At 39.2% G+C, this 23,090-nt stretch overlaps 2 protein-coding genes across 2 annotated transcripts in view; both read right to left on the reverse strand.

Moving 5' to 3' along the window:
* Nucleotides 1-391: 391 nt before the first annotated feature.
* LOC109048660 lies at nt 392-14,931 on the reverse strand. Its single transcript, XM_042750822.1, has 24 exons — nt 14,844-14,931; nt 13,707-13,829; nt 13,482-13,627; nt 13,137-13,308; nt 11,534-13,050; nt 11,226-11,370; nt 11,005-11,133; nt 10,784-10,899; nt 10,366-10,509; nt 10,176-10,283; nt 9,850-9,991; nt 9,442-9,741; nt 9,307-9,351; nt 9,145-9,224; nt 8,935-9,047; nt 8,589-8,772; nt 8,396-8,480; nt 8,145-8,290; nt 7,414-7,504; nt 7,139-7,287; nt 1,356-1,441; nt 1,162-1,231; nt 943-1,064; nt 392-856 (listed from the first exon to the last, which is right to left on the reverse strand). The coding sequence occupies exons 1-24, from the start codon at nt 14,899-14,901 to the stop codon at nt 700-702; spliced, it is 4,428 nt and encodes a 1,475-aa protein (XP_042606756.1). The 5' UTR covers nt 14,902-14,931; the 3' UTR covers nt 392-699.
* A 3,307-nt stretch (nt 14,932-18,238) lies between these two features.
* Nucleotides 18,239-23,090, reverse strand: part of LOC109074407 (DNA (cytosine-5)-methyltransferase 3B-like) — a 34,878-nt gene continuing 30,026 nt past the window's right edge. The window contains 6 exon segments of the mRNA XM_042750826.1: nt 18,239-20,091; nt 20,829-20,947; nt 21,049-21,118; nt 21,264-21,349; nt 21,435-21,583; nt 22,515-22,605. Coding sequence (XP_042606760.1) covers nt 19,950-20,091; nt 20,829-20,947; nt 21,049-21,118; nt 21,264-21,349; nt 21,435-21,583; nt 22,515-22,605 — 657 coding nt within the window. The 3' untranslated portion in view covers nt 18,239-19,949.

Consider the following 23,090-nt stretch of genomic DNA (forward strand, 5'->3'; position numbering starts at 1 on the left):
TTAATTAAATGCAGGAAATTCAGAGAAGAAAGAGAAAAACTTAAACAATGCATTATAAATTTGGAAGGGAGTGGGATATTAGAGGTGTTTTAGGAACAGAAAATGATCAGACCGAAGTTACCAGGGCAATAACGAATTTTTTGCAAGAAAGCGGTTTAGTTAGAAGAATTTAAGATCACAATGAAGTCAGGATGTTACACACTCCAATATAGTAGGTGGCGGTATGCACCTTAACGTTGGCCTGTAACCAACAGAAAACTAAAAGAAGAAGATAATTAAAAATGCAGGGGCAAAGGTGTCTTGTGGTGAATTACTGTCTTTGTAACATTTGATGATTTTCTTTATTTTAGACACCAAAGTAATCTTGGTAATTCACAGAGCACTGCACACATTTATTCATTTTGCTCATCACGTTTATTCATTTTGATAAACCCACATCACATTTGTTACTCCATTTGTAGCTAAACATGATTGCAAATTGAGAAAATTACTTTTTTTAAAAGTGACGTGATTTGATGCAACATTCAATAAAATGGGATCGATCTTCTTCAGTTTCCCAGCATCCATTTTTCTAAACAATTCCTCAGCTAGTCATACCATTTTAGTTTTAAAAAAGGTAAAACAATTAAAAGCAACAAATTCTCATGTCCCTGGGTCTTTTCACACTGAGTGAAAAAGATTAAAATCATTGATGTCAGTTTATTTCAAGGGGACCTCATCACAAGCAAAGTAATCCTTCAGAGGTGCTAGAAGATGTCTTATGACAGGGACACTCCAGGACTTCCCCAATACTCTCTGCCTCTGCATACGCCCCAGATTTTTCACATCTGTGTAATGCTTCGGAAATCCAAATATTCTGTGAAAGTGTCAGAATCAGCATAAATAAAATACATATTTGTATTTACGTTTTTATTTATAGCTAACTGTAGAACTAAAACTTACTTCTCCATTTCTGTGATCCATATATTGTCGTCTTTTCCATTCATGGTGATGGGGAAATGAGCGTCATTGGTGCCCTGCTTCAGTGAGTTTGGCCGTGTGGTGATGGTGCGAACTTTTTCATACTGCAAAACAGTACACAACAGTTTCAGAACTCATCACTAGTGATATCATTACAATAACTATACACTGCATATCTTTGGTTAGAAGCTCATGACACACCTTTGCAGTGCGGCCAGGCTCCAGACATTCCTGAAGAGTGAGTTTATCATTCTGAGATGCTATGATTGGTCTGGTGAAAACAGAATGAAATGGATGATGTATAGTATATTTATTTACTTTATTTTACACAGTTCAGTGTATTTTACAGGTAAAAAAAAAAGTGGGTGTTATTCATATAAACGTAACTGACGCACCTGTTCATGCCAGGTATGTTCCCCCAAAAGTATCTTGCTCTGTTAGCTGGACTCACTTTCACAGCATCAACAAGCACAGGGTTACACTAAAAAAAATAAAAACACACTTACTTACTTACTACACCAGGAGACTAAGTATTCTTTTAAAGGGGTCATGAACTGAGAAACCAAAATTCTCTTGATCCTTTGACATATAAGATGTCATTGTATTATAAATACATCCTAAATTCAGTCCCGAGCCCGGCCCGTGTCCGACAGCTTATCAGAATTATTGGCCCAAGTCCGACCCGAGTCCGTCTTTTTCCCCCCTTCTCCCAAAACAGCTTATACTACTTTCCAGCTATTAAAATAGTTTAGTTTTGTATGTAATGACAAAGTGAATATATTTTGATTAGTTTTTTAAGTTAATTTAGAAAAACATTTGGAGCATTTTTTGTTTGTTAAATAGCCTATAAGTTTTTGTTTTTCAAAGTAATGACCAAGGGGCCAGCGGCAGACAGTGAGCCTTTGTTTGATCAATTTAGCCTTTTCAAATCATCACTACTTGCCTAAAATAAAATCTATAGACATAAAACAGTTCAAGCATATAACAATGTTCAAACATTAAACCTAGATAAATGAAGCACACTTTCAGGATATGGAGGCACCAGTGCGATCACTTTTTTCAGTGAATATGCCATCATTTTTGCTCATAAAGGTAAGAGTAGTACATCATTCATAACTGTACATTTACAGTTACTAATGATGTACTACTCTTACCTTTATGAGCAAAAATGTCTACTTTCATTTGTGTGCACTCACAATACCAACAAAACGTTGTGTTTTTATAAAATAAAGAAAACAAACATGCTTTCTGTCGTCTTGTCTTGAACAGTAGGGCTTCACAAAAATGAACCGAAACTCTATAGAAAGCTTTAAATTACTACTAAAGGAAATATTTTTAAATTATTTCATTATAATCATAATCCATAAAGATGCACTTCTCTCTAAAGGCGCGTCTAATGAAGAGGTGGCGAGACCTTGCGACAGACTCAGAAAAACCTATTTATTAGTAAATAGTTCAAATATCACCTTCCTCTTCTACACATTTACAGTAAATACCTTTGGCAATGCTTTGCGGCAAACTTAAGCCTATAGCGTGCATTTGAACACAGAACTCTTCAGCTGCGATGACGGCATGCATGCTGCTGCTGCTGGACACTAAACACCGTCGAGCCACTCTTGCGCAGCAATTTTTTTCATCACTAATTGATGGATGTCTAAAATATAAAAATAAGGGGAAACCTAAAACCGGCCCGAGGCCTGGCCCGTGTCGGAACTATGACTTGAAAATTGGCCTGAAGCCCTGCCTGAGGGGCGTAAAAAAAGTCAGGGCCTGTCAGGCCAGGGGCTGAAATGCAGGGCTCTACTCTGAAGACAACAAAATGCTGTGCAGTGCCAAGCTGTGGGAAAAAAAAAAAAAGTTGTTTGCGTTGCCATCCTTCTGATGTCAGCATTAGGAAAGAGTGAATGAACTTTATTTTAAAAACTTGTGAGTAACTGTTTTCATAAAAACGTCTCAGGTTACGAATGTAACCATGGTTCCCTGAGTAGGGAACGAGACACTGCGTCCTCTAGGGGTCGCTATGGGGAACACCTCGTCGTGACCCGTGTCTGAAGCATACAAATGAAAAAAACCCACGAGTTGGCCGGCGACAGCCTCTGACGTCACTACCGGTGCGACTATAAAACAGGCACCGGGAAAAACACGTCATTCACTTCTTCGTCTGAAGCTTGCGTCCGAAGCATGGCAGGGAGCTAGAGGACGCAGTGTCTCGTTCCCTACTCAGGGAACCATGGTTACATTCGTAACCAGAGACGTTCCCTTTCAAGGGAACTTCAAACTGCGTCCTCTAGGGGGTCGCTATGGGGAACAGTATACCCACGCCGTCATGCTGAGGGGAGTGCAGGCCAGAATCATGGCGAACACTAAGTACCAACTCTACCATTTCAATGGGAGTTGCCCCCGGGACGTTTAGACGGCTGTCTGTGACAATACCCCTTACGGTCAAAGGCCTAAGCTACATACCCAACATAATTGTTAGGGCCTCAGCCCGATGGTAGAGCTAAAGGCTTGGAATCAGGAAAGATTCCTTTAAAGGGATACGGCTAGGAACCTAGCACTTTATACTAAGTCTTGCCTGTCACACAGGGGCTACAGCTTGCTTCCTCAAAAGCTTGCTGAAGGAGCTGTCTCAACAGATCTCCAGTAGCAACACCCTGTTTAGATAGGTATCCGAGGATACATGGGTGGAGTGGCGCCCAAGATGAACGGGGCTTTTACCAACTCAAGAAAGGGCACGAAGCAACCGCGCGAAGCCCTCACCATATAGGATTTTAGAAAGAACGCAGAGCACTAGCATGCCAACTTACCACAGTGTGGATTTCAGAAAGTGTGCAAAGACTTCACGTGCACACTTACCATAGCATGGATTTTCAAATACTGTTCTAAGGAGGGGCTCTCGTGGCACTCTGATAGAGCAGCTCATAGATGAAATGGTTTCGCATTTCAAATACATCTGGAGCGCTCTGGGGAAAAACAGCGAACTCAATCTCATATGAGAAGAGAACTCCGAATTCAGAGTAGCGCGCTCATAGGCGACCCTTTTTGTAACAGGGGAGCGCTGCTAAACTACCACGAGAATCGCCCAAATAGCCCCTCATATTGAGGGGAGCGATGCTTGAAGTGTATAAACAAATACACACTGGCTGAATGGAGCCCAAGGAACCAAGGTCTAATCATCTCAAGAAAGGGAACGAGGCGGAGCGCGTAACCCTTACCGTACAGGATTTTTAGAAAGTGCCCATAGTCTTGCGTGCACACTTACCACTTACGTGGATTTAGAAAGTGCGCAAAGTGTTCACGTGCACACTGACCACCATGTGGTCTCCAGAAAGTACACAGAGCTTAGCGTGTGTACTTATAGGTTCCTAAGCATCGCAAAGGCGCTGAACCGCACAGGCGAGGCAAGCTCGTTAATCTTGTACACCTCTGGCGAGGGGAGCATCACCTGAGGCAGTGTATACAGGAAGTCTTCTGTAACTACCACCTCCACTTCCCGCTGGATGCGATAGCACCATTAAACAGCCAGGAGGCCCCTCAGGGTGACCTGGCTGGACATCCATGAAATTCCCTGCAGTGCTGTCTGATGATCAGCGAGGCTCCCGCAGAAACCTGTGATCTCGGTCGCCTAAACCAGAGCACAAGGCCGGACGGCCGGTGCTGACGAGTGTTTAGTACACGCCGTAACTGCTTAGCACTGTAAAGGAAACTCACAGAGTTTATTAGTAGAGACATAACCACCAGCAATTTTCATAAACATATACAGAAGGGTACATACTCACCCACCCTGCTGTACTGGAGCCCCGCTCAAGGGGAGCCTCCTTTAGTCCGGACCATCAGTAAGGTGGTTACTATGAACATAGAACCAGCCAAAAACATCATAGGTCCAGCATAGGAGACTGTTATGTTCGAGAATTTTCCACCTAACCTCGATCAGGTGGAGAGCTGGTGGTTACAGGGGAATTAGGCAGGGGAGGATAAAAACAGAAATGACCACCCAAAGGGAATGAGTAGCTACCTAGGTATCGCTCTGATTCGGACGAGTACGCTGCCTCGTCTGAATCACATCCCTCAGGTCCTGCTTATGTCCTCGTGACCCACGATTCCTCTTACCCCTACCCGCAGGCTGGGGAGGAGCGCGAGCCGCGACACTAGCCTTCTGCGCCCGTCTTTGATCCTCAGACCGAGACGGGCCAGGACCCCTATGTTGTTCGGGCTCCGACCTGGACCTTCGTGGACTGAAGGATTTAAAGGCAGCCGAGCGCGTCCTTGCCTCCCTGAACTTCTCGACCACCGTCTCGATGGAGGTACCGAAAAGTTCAGAAGGCGAGACCGGAGCATCGAGAAGAAAGCCCCTTTCCTTCCTCCCGATGTCTGCCAGGTTCACCCACAGATGTCTCTCCGTTACCACCATGGCTGCCATAGACCTACCCATGGCGGAGGCGGCCTGCTTGGTAGCACGGAGAGAGAGGTCTGTGGTGCGGCGCAGCTCGGCTACCTGGTCAGCTGAAAGGCCCTCGCCTTTATCCAGGTCCTTCAGCAGATCAGCCTGATAAGCCTGAAGCACTGCCATTGTGTGCAACGAAGCCACAGCCTGACCTGCTGCTGCGTATGCTCTGCCATTTAAGCGGGATGTATCCTGTAGGGACTTAGATGGCAAAGAGGGAGGTTTAAGAGAGGATGTTTCTCACAGAGAGATAGCTACCCAGTGTCTCTTCTACAGGGGGCATCTTCCCATAGCTGCTTTCGCGCATCCCCTCGATGTTGGCATAACTTGTATGTTGGAACCGATGGATGCATGAAGAAAACAGCCTCTTCCGTTCCTTTTCGATTTCTGTGTGTAAATCAGGCAAAAATGGAAGGCTCACCTGGGCTGGAGGGCTATGGTCAGACAAATAACGCTCGTCGAGGCGACCACGCGGCGTGACTTTGCTGGCACGCTTCCATGGCAAGTCCAACTTTGCCGTGGCGCGCTCCATAACCTCTAACAGCTCCGCATACGCAGGGCAGGAAGATTGAGAAGGCTCAACCTCAGCTTCTTAACCCTCAGACATCTCCTGCTCTTCCTGGGCAGAACCCAGCAGAGCACTAACTTCAGTATCAGAAAGTGTTAATGACAACACATCTTCTTCCTGAAGTTCACTCTCGTCTGCCGCCGAAGAGCGTGAAAGGGAAAGTCCCTCTCTAAACTCCTCAGCGAGATCCACCTGCGATCCCCACGAGCTCATTCTCCTCCGTGCCTCAGCAGCGGCAGGTCCTGAACCGCGGGAAGCAGATGGCTGTCCCTCTTTTCTCGAAAAGAGAGACAGACGAGAGCGGAGCTTTTTCATAGAAAACCGCTCGCAATGCACGCAAATTGCCCCCTCATGGACATTGCGTGCGTGCTCTTCGCCCAAACAAATGACGCAAAGACTGTGCGTGTCATCGGGTGTCAAATAATGCCGACACGGATGTACACACTGTCTAAATGCCTTGCTAGTGGATGCCATGATAATTACAGAGAAAGATCGCTCTTACCGTGGTCGTTCAGATGCACGCTTCAAACAAAACAGTCAATAGAGACGAAGAAGAGGAATGACGTGTTTCCCGGTGCCTGTTTTATAGTCGCACCGGTAGTGACGTCAGAGGCTGTCGCCGGCCAACTCGTTGGTGTTTTTTTCATTTGTATGCTTCAGACACGGGTCATGACGAGGTGTCCCCCATAGCGACCCCTAGAGGACGCACATTATTGATCCATCTGTTAAAAACTTGTGAGTAACTGTTTTCATTAAGTGGTCATTATTGCTTTGTCTGTTAAACAGATTGTTTGATATGTATTATTTATGCATTTTTGACCTAAATCACAGCAGCATCCATCTGTGAGGAATGAATGTATGCTATCAAACACACACAACTCTTATAGCCAGTTATAGCAGTGGGTGTTTACTTCCGAGCCTATAATCTGCCACACCTATTCAAACAGAGTGTTCTGATCAGATAAAAGCCTGTTCATTCTAAATTATTTTTTTATGTTAAAGTGGATCTGAGAGAACAGTACAAAAAAAACAAAAGGCAGTTCATGACCCCTTTAAAATGTGAAGCTATGATTCAAGAAAAATTTAACAAAATAAGAGCTTTTTAAATTTACAATAAACTGCTTACAGTATTTATGAAACTTCTATCCAACAATTAGAACACTTACTTCCAGAAAGCGGCAAATGTCAGCTTTAACATGGGTTTGCATGAACACCACATTCTCAAACAGCCAGAAGAACGGTTGAGGGTCATCTTCCTTCGGTTTCATAACATTCAGAAGCCGATAAAATTCAAAAAAGAGCCGCCCGGTACCCTCTGCAGAGAGTAAAGAGGATCTCAGATGCAATGAATGATGCTAACTGTTACCTGTTTTGACATGAGACCAAGCACTGAGCCTGATCACCAGTAGCAGGTTTAACAAAACTTTAAATCTTGACCTACCATACAAGCCTTTCCGAGCAGGATTGACTATGGACAGGTCATTACAAGGACTTCCACCAATGAGAAGATCAAATGGGCCCCATTTGTCAATCTGAACAATGAAAGAGAATAAATTCAATGGGCAGACTGCTGAGGAGTCTTCTTCAGATGTGTAATTAAATCTCAATAAGTAGCTATAGAGAGAGGTTTTTAACATTTGAAACATTTTAATCAAATCTCAGAGATTTCTGTCCCTCTACTAAAAGTCTATTCACCCAAAACTCTGACGCTTCCAAATGCTCACAAACAGATCAAAAAATAAATCCATATGAATGTTTACAGCATTCAAATCAAATGAGGTTCTTTCTTGCAGGTCCTGTCAACATGTTTGAACTTCCACAAGAACCAATGAGGTTTGGTCTCATTAGTCAAGCAGGAATAGTTCAGCTTCTATTTACGTTCACTGATCAACGCTTATATGTAAATAAAGGGCAAAATGAAATCTGTTTTATTTCTGATATCTTTATGAACATTTTGAAGCATTAGAATTTTGGGTGAAGAGACACAGAGTCAGTGGAGGAACAGAAATCGCTCAGATTTCATAAAAACATATTTTATTACCAAAAGTCTTGTGGTTTTGGAATGACATGAGGGTAAGTAAATGACAGAATTTTCATTTTGGGGTAAACTAACACTTTAAAGACAAGAAAAAAAAAAAATGAAGAAGATGAGAAATTATTTTGTAACCATACATGCTTTTTCGTGATGTTCTTAACATCATCAACATGAGTGATTTTTCCATCATGGTTAACCAAAGAAACGGTGATGGATTCTTCATCAATTTCTGAGGCCACATATTTTTCCACTTTAAAGCCAAGATCCCTCAGAACAAGGTATCCTGAAACATAAAAAATTATGTAAATAAGCCACATATCCAGAAGAAGAACAGACTATGATAAGCATGCATTACAGTACAAGTGGTGAAGAATACAGGCAGTTTTACCTGTGGCTATCCCATCAAATAAGGAAAGCACTCTGATTGGACGTCGCTGGTTAGCAGGGATTGAGGGGTAAACACGGTGGGGCTCCTGAGGAGGACAAAGGTCAGTGTTGGAACCAATACAAATAAAAATCAGGAAGATCATCCAATATTTTTATCAAGATGATGAAATGAACTACATGAAACAAGCACTAACAAACTCCATGGCGCTGTTGTTGGCAAAGAATTCCTGCACTCGGATGCTCCAGTCATGCCTGGGCTTCAAAGCTCCAGAGCTGCTCTCAGGTGCACACAGGTAACAGGTCCATGGGTCCACATTTTTCAGCTTGTTAAATGTCCCCTCACCCATTAGGATATCCAGACAGTCCACACAGTAGGATCTAGAGAAGTGAAGACAACCAAATTTAACTATACAGAGTGGGGTTCATAAGTCAGTGAAAATACTACACTTACATTGCATTCAAGCTACACATTTTATCAGATTTTGCTTCCCCTGGGAATCAAACCCATGACCTTTTATCACCAATATCATAAACACTAACCGACAACAGCTTTCATGACCACATAGAATGACCTCCATGCCTGAACAGCAAACGGTGCAGTACGACTGATAGCCGTCTTCATCATATCTGTACAGCGTCTCCGTGAAATTATACTACATGTGATAAACAGACACATCACTGAAGGATTGTATTGTACTGTATGACTGTATACATGATTTTATGCAACAGTTGTGTAACTATAATCAGTACCTTGCAGTTTGAACACAGCCTTCCTTCAAAAAGTGGGTGGATGATTTCTACAGGTGTACTCCCACACGATAAGCAGAACTCTGAGATGGAGGAGAAATATAGCTAGGATGAACTTCACTCATTATCAACAGTTACTGCCATGTTTATGAAAGGGTTTCTCACCTTCTATGTTTCTCTTGTTTTCCAGAAATTCATGCACCATTTGATCTGTCAAAACATTTCAATAAACACCAGATTGTTTTCTTGCTTTGCCATCACAATTTTAACAGCAACAATACATATTAATGATGTACATACGTCTTTTTTGGCTGTTCTGTCTTGACTCGATATGAACGCTTGGGGTAATATTTTGATGCTTATTCCGCTGTGTGTATTTTTGTTTTCTACAGGTCTTCACAGTCTGCCAGGATCTCTGATTCCATTTTGAAAACATGCGTTTCCTATAAACATCTGTTGTCCCAAGGTCCATCGAGCCATTTTGGAGATCCAGGGATTCAGGGAGTTTGCTGAGAGACACATTTAATTTAAATAACCTTCCTGCAGTGTCTTTGTGGTTTTCCATGCTCCTATTCAAGGATCGAGGCATATAATTCTTGTCTAAGGAAGAAAAAAATATATAGTAAATGAATACAGCATACAATACTACATACTACACATTCGAATATAGAACTAGTCAAAGAGCATCCTCCGGTGCTTGCTGCATACTATTGGATTCTGGCTGAGGTTGAAGTCCATCTGGACCCAATGGTTCAAAGCCTCCAAAAGCCCAGTCCAACATGACTCTAAGAAGTTCATCCTTAGAGTCCGTCTCAGGAGAAAAAAACATTCTGCTGCGTCTGGAAGCCACCTAGAGACACATGAGGCAAAGATGTTTCTGTACTAATATTTGGAAGTTCTATTTTTCTAAATTTAGATTTAGAAATTGGGCTTAGATTTCCAAAACTGTTTTTCCAGGCTGTAATATCAGAGTAAATTACAAACTGCATGCTAGTACATGGACTATAGAGCACTAATAACAAAATTTGTCTTACCTGCAGAGAACTGAAAATGGCATCTTTATACACCATTACTGTAGCGAAGGAATTCGAACAGAAGCATTTGGCAAATGAAAAGAAGGGCAGGAGGTCATCTGCTTGGACCTGCAATAGACCATTTGTTATATACACATATTTAAGTATAAGAATACCCCAAAGCTTGAACTTTGCATGGTCTTTTTTGTACCTCTGATTGCATCTTGTTCCCAAAGAAAACCACTTTACGCATGGAACCACAAGGCTTCTTGCTGTCCCAGCTCTGAACCAGTCCAGGCCAAAGACCAAAACCCTCGATTGGCCCCCAAACCATCTCACCCACTGTGTAAACATCCTAAAAAGAGAAACGCAGCACTCATTGGCTGGAGAGTCTAAAGTCTTACTCTACATTTTCTGATGTTAAAATACTTTTATCCTGTTCCATCTATAAATAAATAGTTAAAAAACACATACATTTCACACTTCAGCTTTGATTACATGCATAGAAGTATCATAAAAAGGTATTAGTTTCATGTAGAAGATGTATTTTCTTTTCTTTTCCGGCAGAGAAAGCAAAATCTTTAATCAAAATATCCAGAACTGAACTGAACCAATGAGCAGACATTTACCGCATAATTCCATGTGACATCATTAGCATCGCAGTTGTAATCGTCATCATCATCAGTGATTTCATCATCATCATCATCATCATCATCCAAGATTACAGACACATATGGAAGATTCCCTGGCAAAATGAAGGGCAAAGTAAGTTTTACTTAGACCTGTCTCAATGCTGCAGAATTGTAGAAGAAAATACCAATAGTTGGTCTATCTGAACAGGGTCTGAAACCTTCTGTGTTATTTTGGCTTTCTGTGTCTGAATCAGAAGAGATTGGCACAATATCATCCACTTCCATTGGTGCAATGTCCTCCACGTATATTGGCGCCATATCATCCATTTCCGTTAAGTCAATAATATCTGAAATTCAAATCCATTCATGATGCAAAGTAAGTACAGATTGGATCCTCAATATGTCATGCACCTCATGGAGTATATGCATGTCTCATTACCAGATGTGATGCTCCCTTGAGTCTCTGGGCTGAGATGTGATGGAGCACTTTTATATGAGCTGCTGTCTGTTACATCATCCTCAGCCATGTCCTTCTCCTCAAAGTCCATTTTCATCTCCTTGAGATAGTCAGTTTGTTGAAACATCTGGCATACAGACAACCACACACAAATACAAGCCCAACCTTTAGATGTTTGCTTGTTACAACTTGCTGTCATGTTAGGATGTTCTAGGCGGTTGACAGAAATTATATTTTGTCATAGATACATGAAATTTTGGTTTCTCAAGTTTCATACTTTAGTGACTCACCTGTTCGAAAATGATCTCTTTTTTCAATGTTCTGGGCAAAGCTAACAAGCTAACAATTAATTTCCCAAAAACTGATGTCCTTCCCATAATCCTCAGCTCAGTCTTCCAGTACTCCTCCATTGACTGGTCGGCTGGGTGTGTGTCACCTCCATCAAGGAACTGATACTCCAAAAACTCATCTGTGAGTAAGCTGACATTCTCAGGGCTTGAGCAAACCCCAAAACAGACACCTAAATCTTGAACTATTTTGCCAGTCACTTCAAGCTTTTTTCCTGGACTCAACACTAATGACAAGTCTCTCATGGTGGCATCTGAGAAGGGTAAACCTTCAACAATATTAACAGTCACAGTCGTGTAGAAGGAGATGACGGAACTGTGGAATGTCTCCAAATAGTCCGTCAACTCTTCAGAGCGATGCAGGAGAAAATCAGCAACCTGTTTGCCAACTTCAACCTCTCCTCTAGGTAAATGTCCCACTGTTTCCTGTATAAGCGAGGTCTTCCCTCTTCTGAGAAAAAACTCTGCTGCTTTAGGTCTGAGAAAACTCGCTGTGTAGAATCTCACTAATTGAGAAGCATCTTGGAGGAGCTGTGTCACGCTGACACCTCGGTCAACATTCTCCTGAAAATCACAAAGCGGTTGCAGAGTGTGGCTAAGAAAGAGGACGTTGAGTCTTATTTTGGGATCACTAAGAAGACGACAGATCACTTTTTCATCTGCATCCAGAGATCCAAAGTATTTCTCAAGGTCTGACCAAGCTAAAGTCATTTTCTGGATGATTCTCCAGAAGAGAGAGCATTGGGACGTCAGGATATTACTGAAGCTCGAACAATCAACATCTTCAAGCAAAGTTTGTAGAGAATCTGGAAAAGATGGAAAGTGCTTGTAGATCTCTGTGATGAGATTCACAATCGGGCCAGAAATCTCCATTTTCTCAACTCCACTGTGACACACTCGTCCTGCCATATCTGTAAGTCCACATAAAGACACAATCTCTGGTTTCAGCAACTTCAGACCTGAGTGAAGATCTTCGTGATCTGGGAAATTTGAATAAAATATTGCCATGTTCATTAGAGGTATTCTAAACTTCTTCAGCATCTCCACGATGCAGGTACAGATGGCATCAGCAGTCTCTTCCTCTGGATGAAGAACATCAAGCAATCTGAATTTGTTTTCCCCAGTAGCTTTGTCAAAAAAGCCCAAAAGTAGCACAATGGCCTTGTTCTTGTCCTCAAGCTCCACTCCATGGAATAAATAAAGGCAGTATGGAGTCTGAATGAAGGCGGCTGTAATGTCTTCCTGATGTTTCTGGCCTAATACAAGACTATCCTTGCTACTGGCAAAGTTTGATCCAGCATCTGGTGAGGTAGATGAGCCATACTTTCTGATGAATGACATTGTGGCCGGATTTCGGAAGAAAGACTCATGTGATCCCTTCTTAAAATGTAGCATTTTCTGGTTAGGATACTTTGTCTGTACAGGACTGTAGAGTCTTGAAGATTGTTTTTCCTTCTTAGCTATCAATAAAAAGAAGGGGGGAAATCATAAAAATTACATAAAAATCACAATATCAATAATAAAAACTAAAAGCGTAAACACCTACAGATTTCAAATTCTCTTCTTGAGCTCAATGACACCACTTCCTGTACAACAAAACCCTCCTGAGTATCATACTTCTGCTGTGCAACATTGTGATCATAAAGATCTTTGAACCATGAAAGCAAATCCAATATTTTCAGGGTGTCTCCATTCACCAACAATTTCAACTCTAGTTCCTATAAAAAGAGAGGGGGAAAAAACATGCATTGTTAACAATACTGCATGTAGATCACTGCATATCCCTTTAAATAAAACATTTTATATGATGCATTAATTTTCCAACATAATCTGAATTTTAATTTAATTGCTTCAAACATTTCCAAAGTGATTTTGATATTAAATTGCTCACTTTCTTGATTTGTGCCTTGTTGAAAGCGTCCTGTAGCAGTTTGTAATTATCCAAGATGTCAGCATTCTCTTTTGCTGTGAACTTCACTTTATTTATGTCAACAGATCCAGGGTGAATGATGTCCATCAACCGACAAAAGGCGGCACCTGGAAAAACACGCCATAAAAGTGTTAGCGAAAAATATCTAACATTCAACATTTTCAATTAACCCGGTAACAAAAATACCTGAGCAGGAGTGCTCCACTTGGCTGAAAGAGGCTTGCAGTATGTCATTGAGCCAGTCCAGCAGCTCACTGAGATTGTGTTTCTCATCTCCAATCTTCACTTTCACCACCATTTTTTCATAACCTATGGAGACATTGTAATCTGAAAACCTGTGGAGACACTGTAGTCTGAAAACGTTGACAATATAATTGTTTACAGATAAGTACCCTAACAACGATACACACATAGAGACAGTATTAAATACGCAATAACGTCAACATCATTAATATAACTTTTGATTCCACATAGTAATAAGTAACATTTTAATGTACCCGCACACCACTATATGCGCTAAATGTGGCTTTGGTCAGTTTAAAAGGACGAGGCACAGACAAAACATATTTTCTCCTTGACAGAAAATCCTCCCAGATGAAGACGACTTATTAAATCTAAAGTTAAGTGACGTTTTGAAATATAAGAACTCTCAGGATCGCTCATAGAACATATCCGGACCTCTCTATTTGCCGCGAAATCCTAAAGGGAGGAAACAGCTGCAGGAGCCAATGAAGCGCGAGCGGCCTCCACACTGCACGGTGGGACACGGACTGCATGGGAAACAAAGAGGCGGAAAAGCACGTCTTAACAAACATGTTACTGTTCGGCGATAAATCGTTCTGCTAAAATGCCTGCTGTATGTAAACAATTGTTTATTTATCGTGTTATACGTTCAAACACTGCGTTAAGGCAGTTAGAAATCAATTTTTAAGTACGATATATTTCTTAGACGAAATAATATAGTTACAGTTTTTCCATGTGTAATATGTAAACATTTATTGTGTTTATTACGTGAGCTACACACTTTGGCAAAAACAAGACTATAACGACAACGGTACGTGTATTTGCAAATGTAACGTGATAAATGTATTTAAAAAAAATAATGCGAATGACGCTTGCAACCTTTTAACCTAACCTAACGTATATATAAAACTTCACTAGGCACTTGGGTTCATGTGTTTGTCCTATTGAAGCCTTGTTTTTGTTCTTTAAAAAATCTATCAAGTGAAGCAACTAACGTTACAGGCTAATAACTGCAAACGATTTTAAAATATACAATATAAACATCCAGAACCATCTTTAGCGATACCCAGAATTCCAGACCTCGCGCGCAGCTATTTCCGCATTTACACCAGCTATTCGGATGTCCAGAGAGTAACATCCATTACATTTAATGCTAACGTTACTTACCCCCGCTCTGTCCCGTTCGGTGTTTTAATCGCTAATCGGACCTCCCTCCGGCGATGCCGCGAATTCAGTGGCTCGTCAGATTGGTCGGTTTGGCGTAATTTAGGGGAGTCGATCGCGTTTGAATCCAACTGTTTTGCAACGTGGAAACGCTTTAGGTCAATGGTGCGAAATTGGATTCAACCTAGCAAATCGAATCTTTTGAATCACAAAAAGATTTGTTCGCGGATTTCTGTAAATTGCGTCGTTACTCCAGTAGATGGCGACCAGTGCGCGTCCTTTGCGTATTATAAGTTGAGTCTTCAATTTACTCAACCGAATCGCTAAAAAACGAGTCATTCGCAACCGAAACGTAATTTTCCGTTATAGTCGTATGTCTGCAAATATACTGACAGATCTTGGAAAAAAAGTTTGAGAATCATATGCGTTTTCTCAACTCTTCAACTCTCCCTCTTCCGTTGTGTTGTCGTGAACGATGCTTACTAAATCACGCGACGTGCCGCTCGGAGATCTTTGTTCGGACTCCTCCAGATTCAAAACAATGACTCGTCTGGGGATGGGGCGGGTTCCTTCACGAGTACAACCAATCAAATGCTTTCTACAACCCGCATGAAATCACTCTTTAAAAGCAGAAAAGCGGTTCAAAAGAGGCGAAAGGGAACGAAAAACAGTTTGACTTCGGAATAACATGCTCCTTCTATACTAGATTTCTTTATATAGCAATAGTAGTTTAAAGTCCATTCTGAATTTAGCATACGAATGAAAAAGATCTTACGATTCCATATAGCAACTAATCTTTATGTATTTATGAATAAATGGTTAAAAACGTAAGACGAAGCAGATATATATAATATGTTCGAACTACATTTTACGATAGAATTGTTGCAGCGTTTACAGTACAGTGCTGAGCTGGCCTACTGTTTCTGCAAACACGGTACAACAGTTCGTGGGATACTGTAGCGTTAGACCGCAATATTTTCGACTTAACATGGCTTTTTTTGTAATGGTGGCTAGAAATGCATGAACCGGAAGTGATATATTCCTTTGGTCATTAACGCAACTGTTTTAAAGAATTTTAATGCTTATCAGAATGTGACTTTAAGGTTGACCGAGACAAATCAAAATGCCCTTTGGAGAGGCAAACATTAAACGTTAACAAGCTCATTTGACTACAGCATCTCCTTTATTCTACCAACCTTATTTTTAACCACAAGAACAAGCGCGCGATTCCAGTTATTTTTAGCTGTACAAAACAGCTCGTTATGCTGCTTCATATTGCAAACTGATATTTATTTCAATAATAAATATGGTTTGTAGCGCAAATCGTTTTACAATTATGGATTTTTTTATTCTTCTAGTTAACTAACTCTCAAAGCCCCATGATGCATTGCACCAAACTAAAAGATCAGCGAGTGACAAAAACTTTTATTTAAAGAATGCACTGATATTAATTTGCAAAAACTGCACAATGAATTCACCTCAATCCTCAAAACACCAAAAACAAAAAAATCAAATAAAATTATTAAAATTATAAATTACTATCAGAATAATCCCAAAAGATCAAATGAGTAAGTTTTTTTTTACAGTATCAGTGTATGTGCGTGTTAAATAATCCTGTATATGAGCCTAATGTTGGTCTGTTATTCACATACCTTTGTGTTGCGTTAATCAAAACTTTTCCTCATAAGAACACTGATGGACATTTCAAACGGCTTTCTTCATTTTTACAGATAAATGTTGTATTTCCTAGCTTGAGAAATGTTACAGTGAACACCGCTGATAGGAATCAGAAGTGAAAAGGGGGAGACAATTTAAAGCACTGTGAGGAAAAACCGGCGACGTGGAGTGAGATTTGGAGATAAAACAGAAGAGCACCACAACCACGCAGTGGTTTTGATATTAATACAGTGAAACACAAAGAAAACACTCAGGAGGAACAGAACAAGCTGGCGGACTGAAGTATTTTCTTGTGCCACATTAAAATACCAAGCGTTGTTTTATTTCCCTTGCTATTAAAAATAGAGCATGATAGAAAATAAACGCATAATTCAGAGAGAGAGAGAAAACGCATAAATCAGTGTCAATGAAAATTCAATGGCGAATGTAGGCCTGTGGTTGAACTCCAGTCCTCGGGACTTTGCTCGTCTCTTATCTGACACTAGTTCAGTTCAGTTCAGTTTAGTTCATGGATCTCTCCTCACGAGCTGGTGATCTGAATCAAGTGCTTTAAATAAGAGAGACGGAGCCTACGAAATGTGCAGAGCAGAGAACAAAACAAAAACATGCATTTTCAGCCTACCTGAAAACAAAAATGTAAAATGATGTACAATTTATGTGTACGATAAGTAATGTACAATAAGTCTAACACATTAAGTATGCTAATTTATCTGATTCTTTTTTAAATTGACAAAGGGACATGAGGTTATTATTATTATTTTTTTAAAGATAGCCTATAATGTCCACAATGCCCATACAAAATCAAGTCTTTTAAACTGTTGTTCATTTGTCCCTAACAGGGTGGACATTTTTGGTCTTCAGTTTTATTCTTTATTTATTTATTTTTCCCTGAACTTACCAAAATAATTTTTCAGATGTTTTTTTTTTAATATCCCTATCATGATTACACAAATTTAATAAAGCAGATTTTAAAATCTGTTTTTGATTTTCTATATTTCATGGTGTCCAAAAGGCATCAAATACCAAGAATGAACCAGTTATCTCTGCAGTCTTATCAGAGATTTTGGTTGTAAATAAATATATACATTTTGTAATGCTTGCTGCCAGCAGAAGTGTCATTGCGGTGGAGCTTTTTAAAATCTGAAAATGCACAATGTAAGTTTAATGATGTTGCATTATGTCAATGAGATTTATGAGAGCAGGAGAAAGTAAGTATTGCAGCATAAGGAGGATACGCAAGAAAAATCATTTGGAATGTTGACCACAAGATGTTTTCACTTTATATATATATATATAATTTGGAACATTTTGATTTAAATTCTCTTGATTTAATCACTTAATCACCTGTTTTATAATGATTCATGATGTGCAGGTGGTATTGGACCTTTTAGTTTTAGAGAGCATTTAATTGGACAAAATATATATATATATATTTTCCTGGACATTTAAAGATGTAAAGGCATTTAGATGCATTTAAATACATCTGATAAAAGTGAATTTAGCCAGTTTTATAAAGCTCCTTCTAAAAACATAACCTTTATGATTAAATTAATTTCAAATCAGTAGATATGATCCCCAGTCATAACCACACAATTAAAAGCAGACACCGAACACAAAACACAAGCACAAACAGCTTTGGAGTCTGTCTTTATTGGTTTTGCTCAGGAAACTAACATTTATTTTTTTTTTTTGGTTATTGTTTGAGTTTTATACCATAAGTCCCAAAAGAAAAATTAAATGTATACAAAAAAAAAACTAAAAGAAAACAAAAGTATAAAAATAAAGTAAATATTAATGGACTGTATAAAAGCACTGTTAATGTTCAAAGGTATAGATAAACATGTTCATTGTTACCAAATAAACAAGTAAAAAGACAGCTTAATATATAAAATTTAAAGATCTACAAGCAAAATATTAAGGCTATGATATCAAAATTGTTTACACTACAAGAAAAAACCTTTAAGAAAATAAAATGACAGTAAGCACATCTTTGCACTGTTTTTACATACATTTTTGCCTGTCAAGATGTGTACAGGACAAATGAGTGTAATTTACATGCAGTATCCAACTATTTTTCTGTTCAATGTCTTATTAATTAAGAATTAAGGTTACTTTATGGTCTTCAAGCTTTAAGTTTGGACAGTAGTTTACATTAAGCATACAATTAGACGTATAAAACAGTTTGTGTTACAGCATTAGGTCTATCAAACAAAAGCAGAAAGTTTCTTCGCAACCCCCCGTATGGCAGGCTGTATCTGTTCTCTTCAAAAGGCACCACACATGAAGTGTTTTAGACAGATGAGGCATCACTTTTAAGCTACAATGCGTTTCTTATTGTGTGTAGCAACAGCAAATTTTAAAAACAACAGTTTCAAAGACAAATGAAAGCCTCTCTCTGAGAGAAACCCATATAGAGCTAACATGTTACATTTACACCAGTCCCTCTTCATAGAGGTCAAGCTAAAACAAAATTCAAGGTATAATAAGAAAGCTTTAAAAACATGTTGAAATGTGTTAAAGTTTAAAGTGTAAACATTAATTTCAAGGTTAAAATACAGTACACTGATCTCTATCTTGAGTAGTTATTTGACACAAATTACTTGTCAAGAAAACAATCGTGTAATGTTTAGCAGGCTAATGCCCTCGAGTTCTGCTAATAAACACCTTCTGGTTATACTGTTATTGTGCAACGTTAGGTAATGTAGGCTGTGTGAAACACGAACGGGGCATCGATTCTTTTCACGCATCTTTTGAAATGCATTTTCTAAGGGCTCACAGCTTGGTGTTTGTACGTTTGCATTGCTAGATTTCAAGTATTTTTCTCACACCAACAATACCATGGAAATGCGTCACATGCAAGTACACTGATTCTTTTACATAATAAAAAAATCGTAGATTTGTACATTCCTTTGCCAGATCAGCTGTAAAATGTTAGAACTTTTTTATCTTTTTTTTTTTAAAGATTTTAAGGCAACATGGTCAATGTAATTAGTTTTTTCTCATGATAATAAAGGACAACATCTACCTGCATGTGTCGAGATGAACCCTGACAGTTTCAAAGATCTTGACAGGCACATCAATTTAAAAATGGCTAGTACAAAAGCTAACGTGTTTCTACTAAGTGACACTCTAAGCATCACAACACAGTGTCTACCTTGAGTTTGGTCAAGACTACCCACGTCCTCAAGTCAGCTCAACGTCTCAGCTCGTCTTTGCAAAGCTGAGATCGTCTTGTAAATGTGGAGGTTAGCTAGTCTCCAAGAGCTCCTTATTGAGGACATTTGGTTTTGTACTTTACGGTGTTTGTTGTGTGACTTTGGACTAACTGATCACGGACTACATGTGTTATTCACAGGCAAAGTAGTCCTTCAATGGGGCGAACAGGTGCCGGATTACAGGAACACTCCAGGACCGTCCCAGTAGCTTCTGCCTGGCGCCACGGCCCATGTTGGACACATCAGTGTAATGGACAGGAAAGCCAAAAATCCTGAGAAGGAGAAAATAAGAGTTTTTGGTTAATTATGTGACGCATATTTCTTAATCTATTAATAATTCAATTAACAATACTAAAAAATGCAATTTATGAATATGAATGGACTTCAATACACAGTGACTTGAATAATTAAATTATTTATTAGAATGAAATTTTAAATGAATTTAAAATTCATTTTGACTTTTAAAAGGCATAAAGTCAAAAATCAGGGTGATAAAAACTTTCCTGATATCATGATTAATGGAAACGACTCATTAAATGAAAGAAATCCTTGAAAATAAACTTTATTAAATAGGCTACTCAAACAGTTCGGTAAATATTAAAATGATTTTTAAAAACCGTTGTCCAACTCAAGTGAAACCCAAAACAGGAAATTGTATCAGAAATAACCACTGCAGATCTTCATGACTGTTTGTAGATTTGTAGATAATTTGACATTTTTATGACATGACAAGGTTAGTTGTAAAATGTCATATGGTACAAAGAAAAGTATGATAATTAATAATATATTATTTGTTTAAAAACTATTGTACCTTGAAATTTGAATATGTTACATTTTACTTGCTGGTTACACCACCTGACAATATTAAATTAATTTAACTTAACTTTTAAAAAAAAAATAAATTAAATTCAAAACAAAAACAAAACAAAACACAACAAAAAAACACAAGAACTCTAAATATAAACAAAAACTCCAAAAACTCCATTTGTTGTTGTTGTTGCGAACTCACCTCTCGAGCTCAGTGCACCACAGGATGTCCTCTTTGCCGTTCATCATGACAGGGAAGTGTTGGTCTTTGCCCTGTTTGATGGAGTTGGATCGTGTTGTGATGGTGCGTACCTTACCAAACTAAAGACACAGAGATAGATTGAAAGTTTTTCTCCTGGTACAGCCTGCTCAAGGTCATGAACGGAATAAACAGAGGCCTGTTGGCTTTACACTTAACATACCTTAGCGACACGGCCATGTTCCAAACAGTCCTGAAGCTCTAATTTATCCATCCCAGACGCACACAGCGGTCTGAAAGAAAGCAGATTCATTTCAAACTTGCATAAAGTACATATCATGTTTTCATTTTCAAATACATCCTCATCCAAAACATTCAAACACATAAATAACGTGCCCTGCCTTTAAGAGGAACTGGGGAAGATGAGATGGCAAATACCTCTTCATTCCTGGCAGGTTTCCCCAGAAATAACGTGCCCTGTGTGCAGCTGATACCTCAATGGCATCAATCATGACTGGATTACACTAGAGATACGCAAAAACACACTGAAATCAGAATCGACCAGATCAATCCATCTCTAACAACAGCAACCACTGATAAAACTCAAACCTCCAGGAATCGTGAGATGTCTCTCTTATCATTGACGCTCATGGCGACCACATTCTCAAACATCCAGAAGAAAGGTCGGTCTTCCCCTTCTTTCGGTTTGGCTTCACTCAAGAGGCGGTAGAACTCAAAAAACAAGCGCCCAGTCCCCTCTAAACACAAAATGGTGCATATTTTGATATGTTTTATATTCCAAGTGGTTGCTAAAGGACTCTGACTGGTTGTTAGCATCTTGTTATGTGGTTGCTAGGGTTTTCTGGGGGATTATGGTCCTTAGATATGGTTTGGGTTCAATATAATTAGTGCAAATAAATAAAGATGAGACAAAGCAAATATGAAAATTCTAAAATGTATAAGTGAAATCTATATTTTTCTTTTATTCTGCTAATAAATTATTCCTTTAGTTCTATTCAATTATTTTATGTTTTTTTATTGTTTAAATTTTCCAAAACATTCATTTTTGTTTCTGTGAATCAGTGGTTCTCAGCCTTTTTGACTCAAAGGCCCCCAATAAATGGTAAGAGATCTCTTCCGTTATTTCTGCTGTCTTTATGAAAACACCAATTGATTTTTTGATATTTAAATTAGCCACAATGCATTTTGTGATTTCTATATATTAATATACATTTTATTAATAATTACATATTACTAATTTAAGTCATCCTGTGGCCCCTTGAAAGTTTGCTTTGAGGTCCCCTAGTGGGACCTGACCCCCTGGTTCAGAACCACTGCTGTAAAGCACTTTGTAAACATTGTTTTACTATTTGCTTTAGAAGTAAAGCCTTACTTACTGTCTTAGTAATTAAAACTGAAACTAACATTATATGTCTGATGGCACAAATCCACTTAAGAAGCTACAAAACTACATGTCCGTCATGCAACCCTACAGAGGATAAGCAGTTTTGGAAAATGGATGGATGAATGGATAACTCTAAATAAAATTTTGTAAACACATCACCATAATAATTCATGTGTTATGAAACAGCATGTAATAATTATAACAAATGATAGAATCTACAAGGGGTTTGTGTAGGAAAATGAAAGATTCCCTTAATAAGATTCATAAGAGCTATAATGTCTTACCGTACAGGCCTTTCCTGGCAGGGTTGACAATCGAAAGGTCATTACAGGGACTTCCACCAATCACCAAGTCAAAAGGCCCCCATTCAGCAATCTGAGCAACACAACAGCACCATCTAGTGTTAGCACAGCTGCACCACACATTCACCTCACCAAAATCCATCAGTTCTTTTCCCAACGTTTTATTACAGAGTGCAGCAGTGACCACCCACTTTTTCAGCTGCCTGGAAGTATTTTTCCCAAAACTGTTTTTCCAATAAAGGATTTATTTTTCCGATAAGGCCTTTTGAAAAGTATTCATTAACAATTACGATCCATGAACCAAACGGACCATCTACGAGATGGATCACATTACAAACCTTTGATTTAAAGCAAAAACGTATTTGAAAATCAAAAAGATTACAGGTAGGTACAGAAAGATTGTAAAGACTCAGTTAAGACTGTGTACGTAATGGCTTTAATGATGAAAAAATTACAATCCCATGAAGCACTGCTAATGACAATGACATAACATCAGAGAAATGGATTAAAGATCTTGATTATATATATAGAAACGAGATATTTTTAGATGTATATATT

Source organism: Cyprinus carpio, chromosome B23 (assembly GCF_018340385.1).
Source record: "Cyprinus carpio isolate SPL01 chromosome B23, ASM1834038v1, whole genome shotgun sequence".
Taxonomy (NCBI): Eukaryota; Metazoa; Chordata; class Actinopteri; order Cypriniformes; family Cyprinidae; genus Cyprinus; species Cyprinus carpio.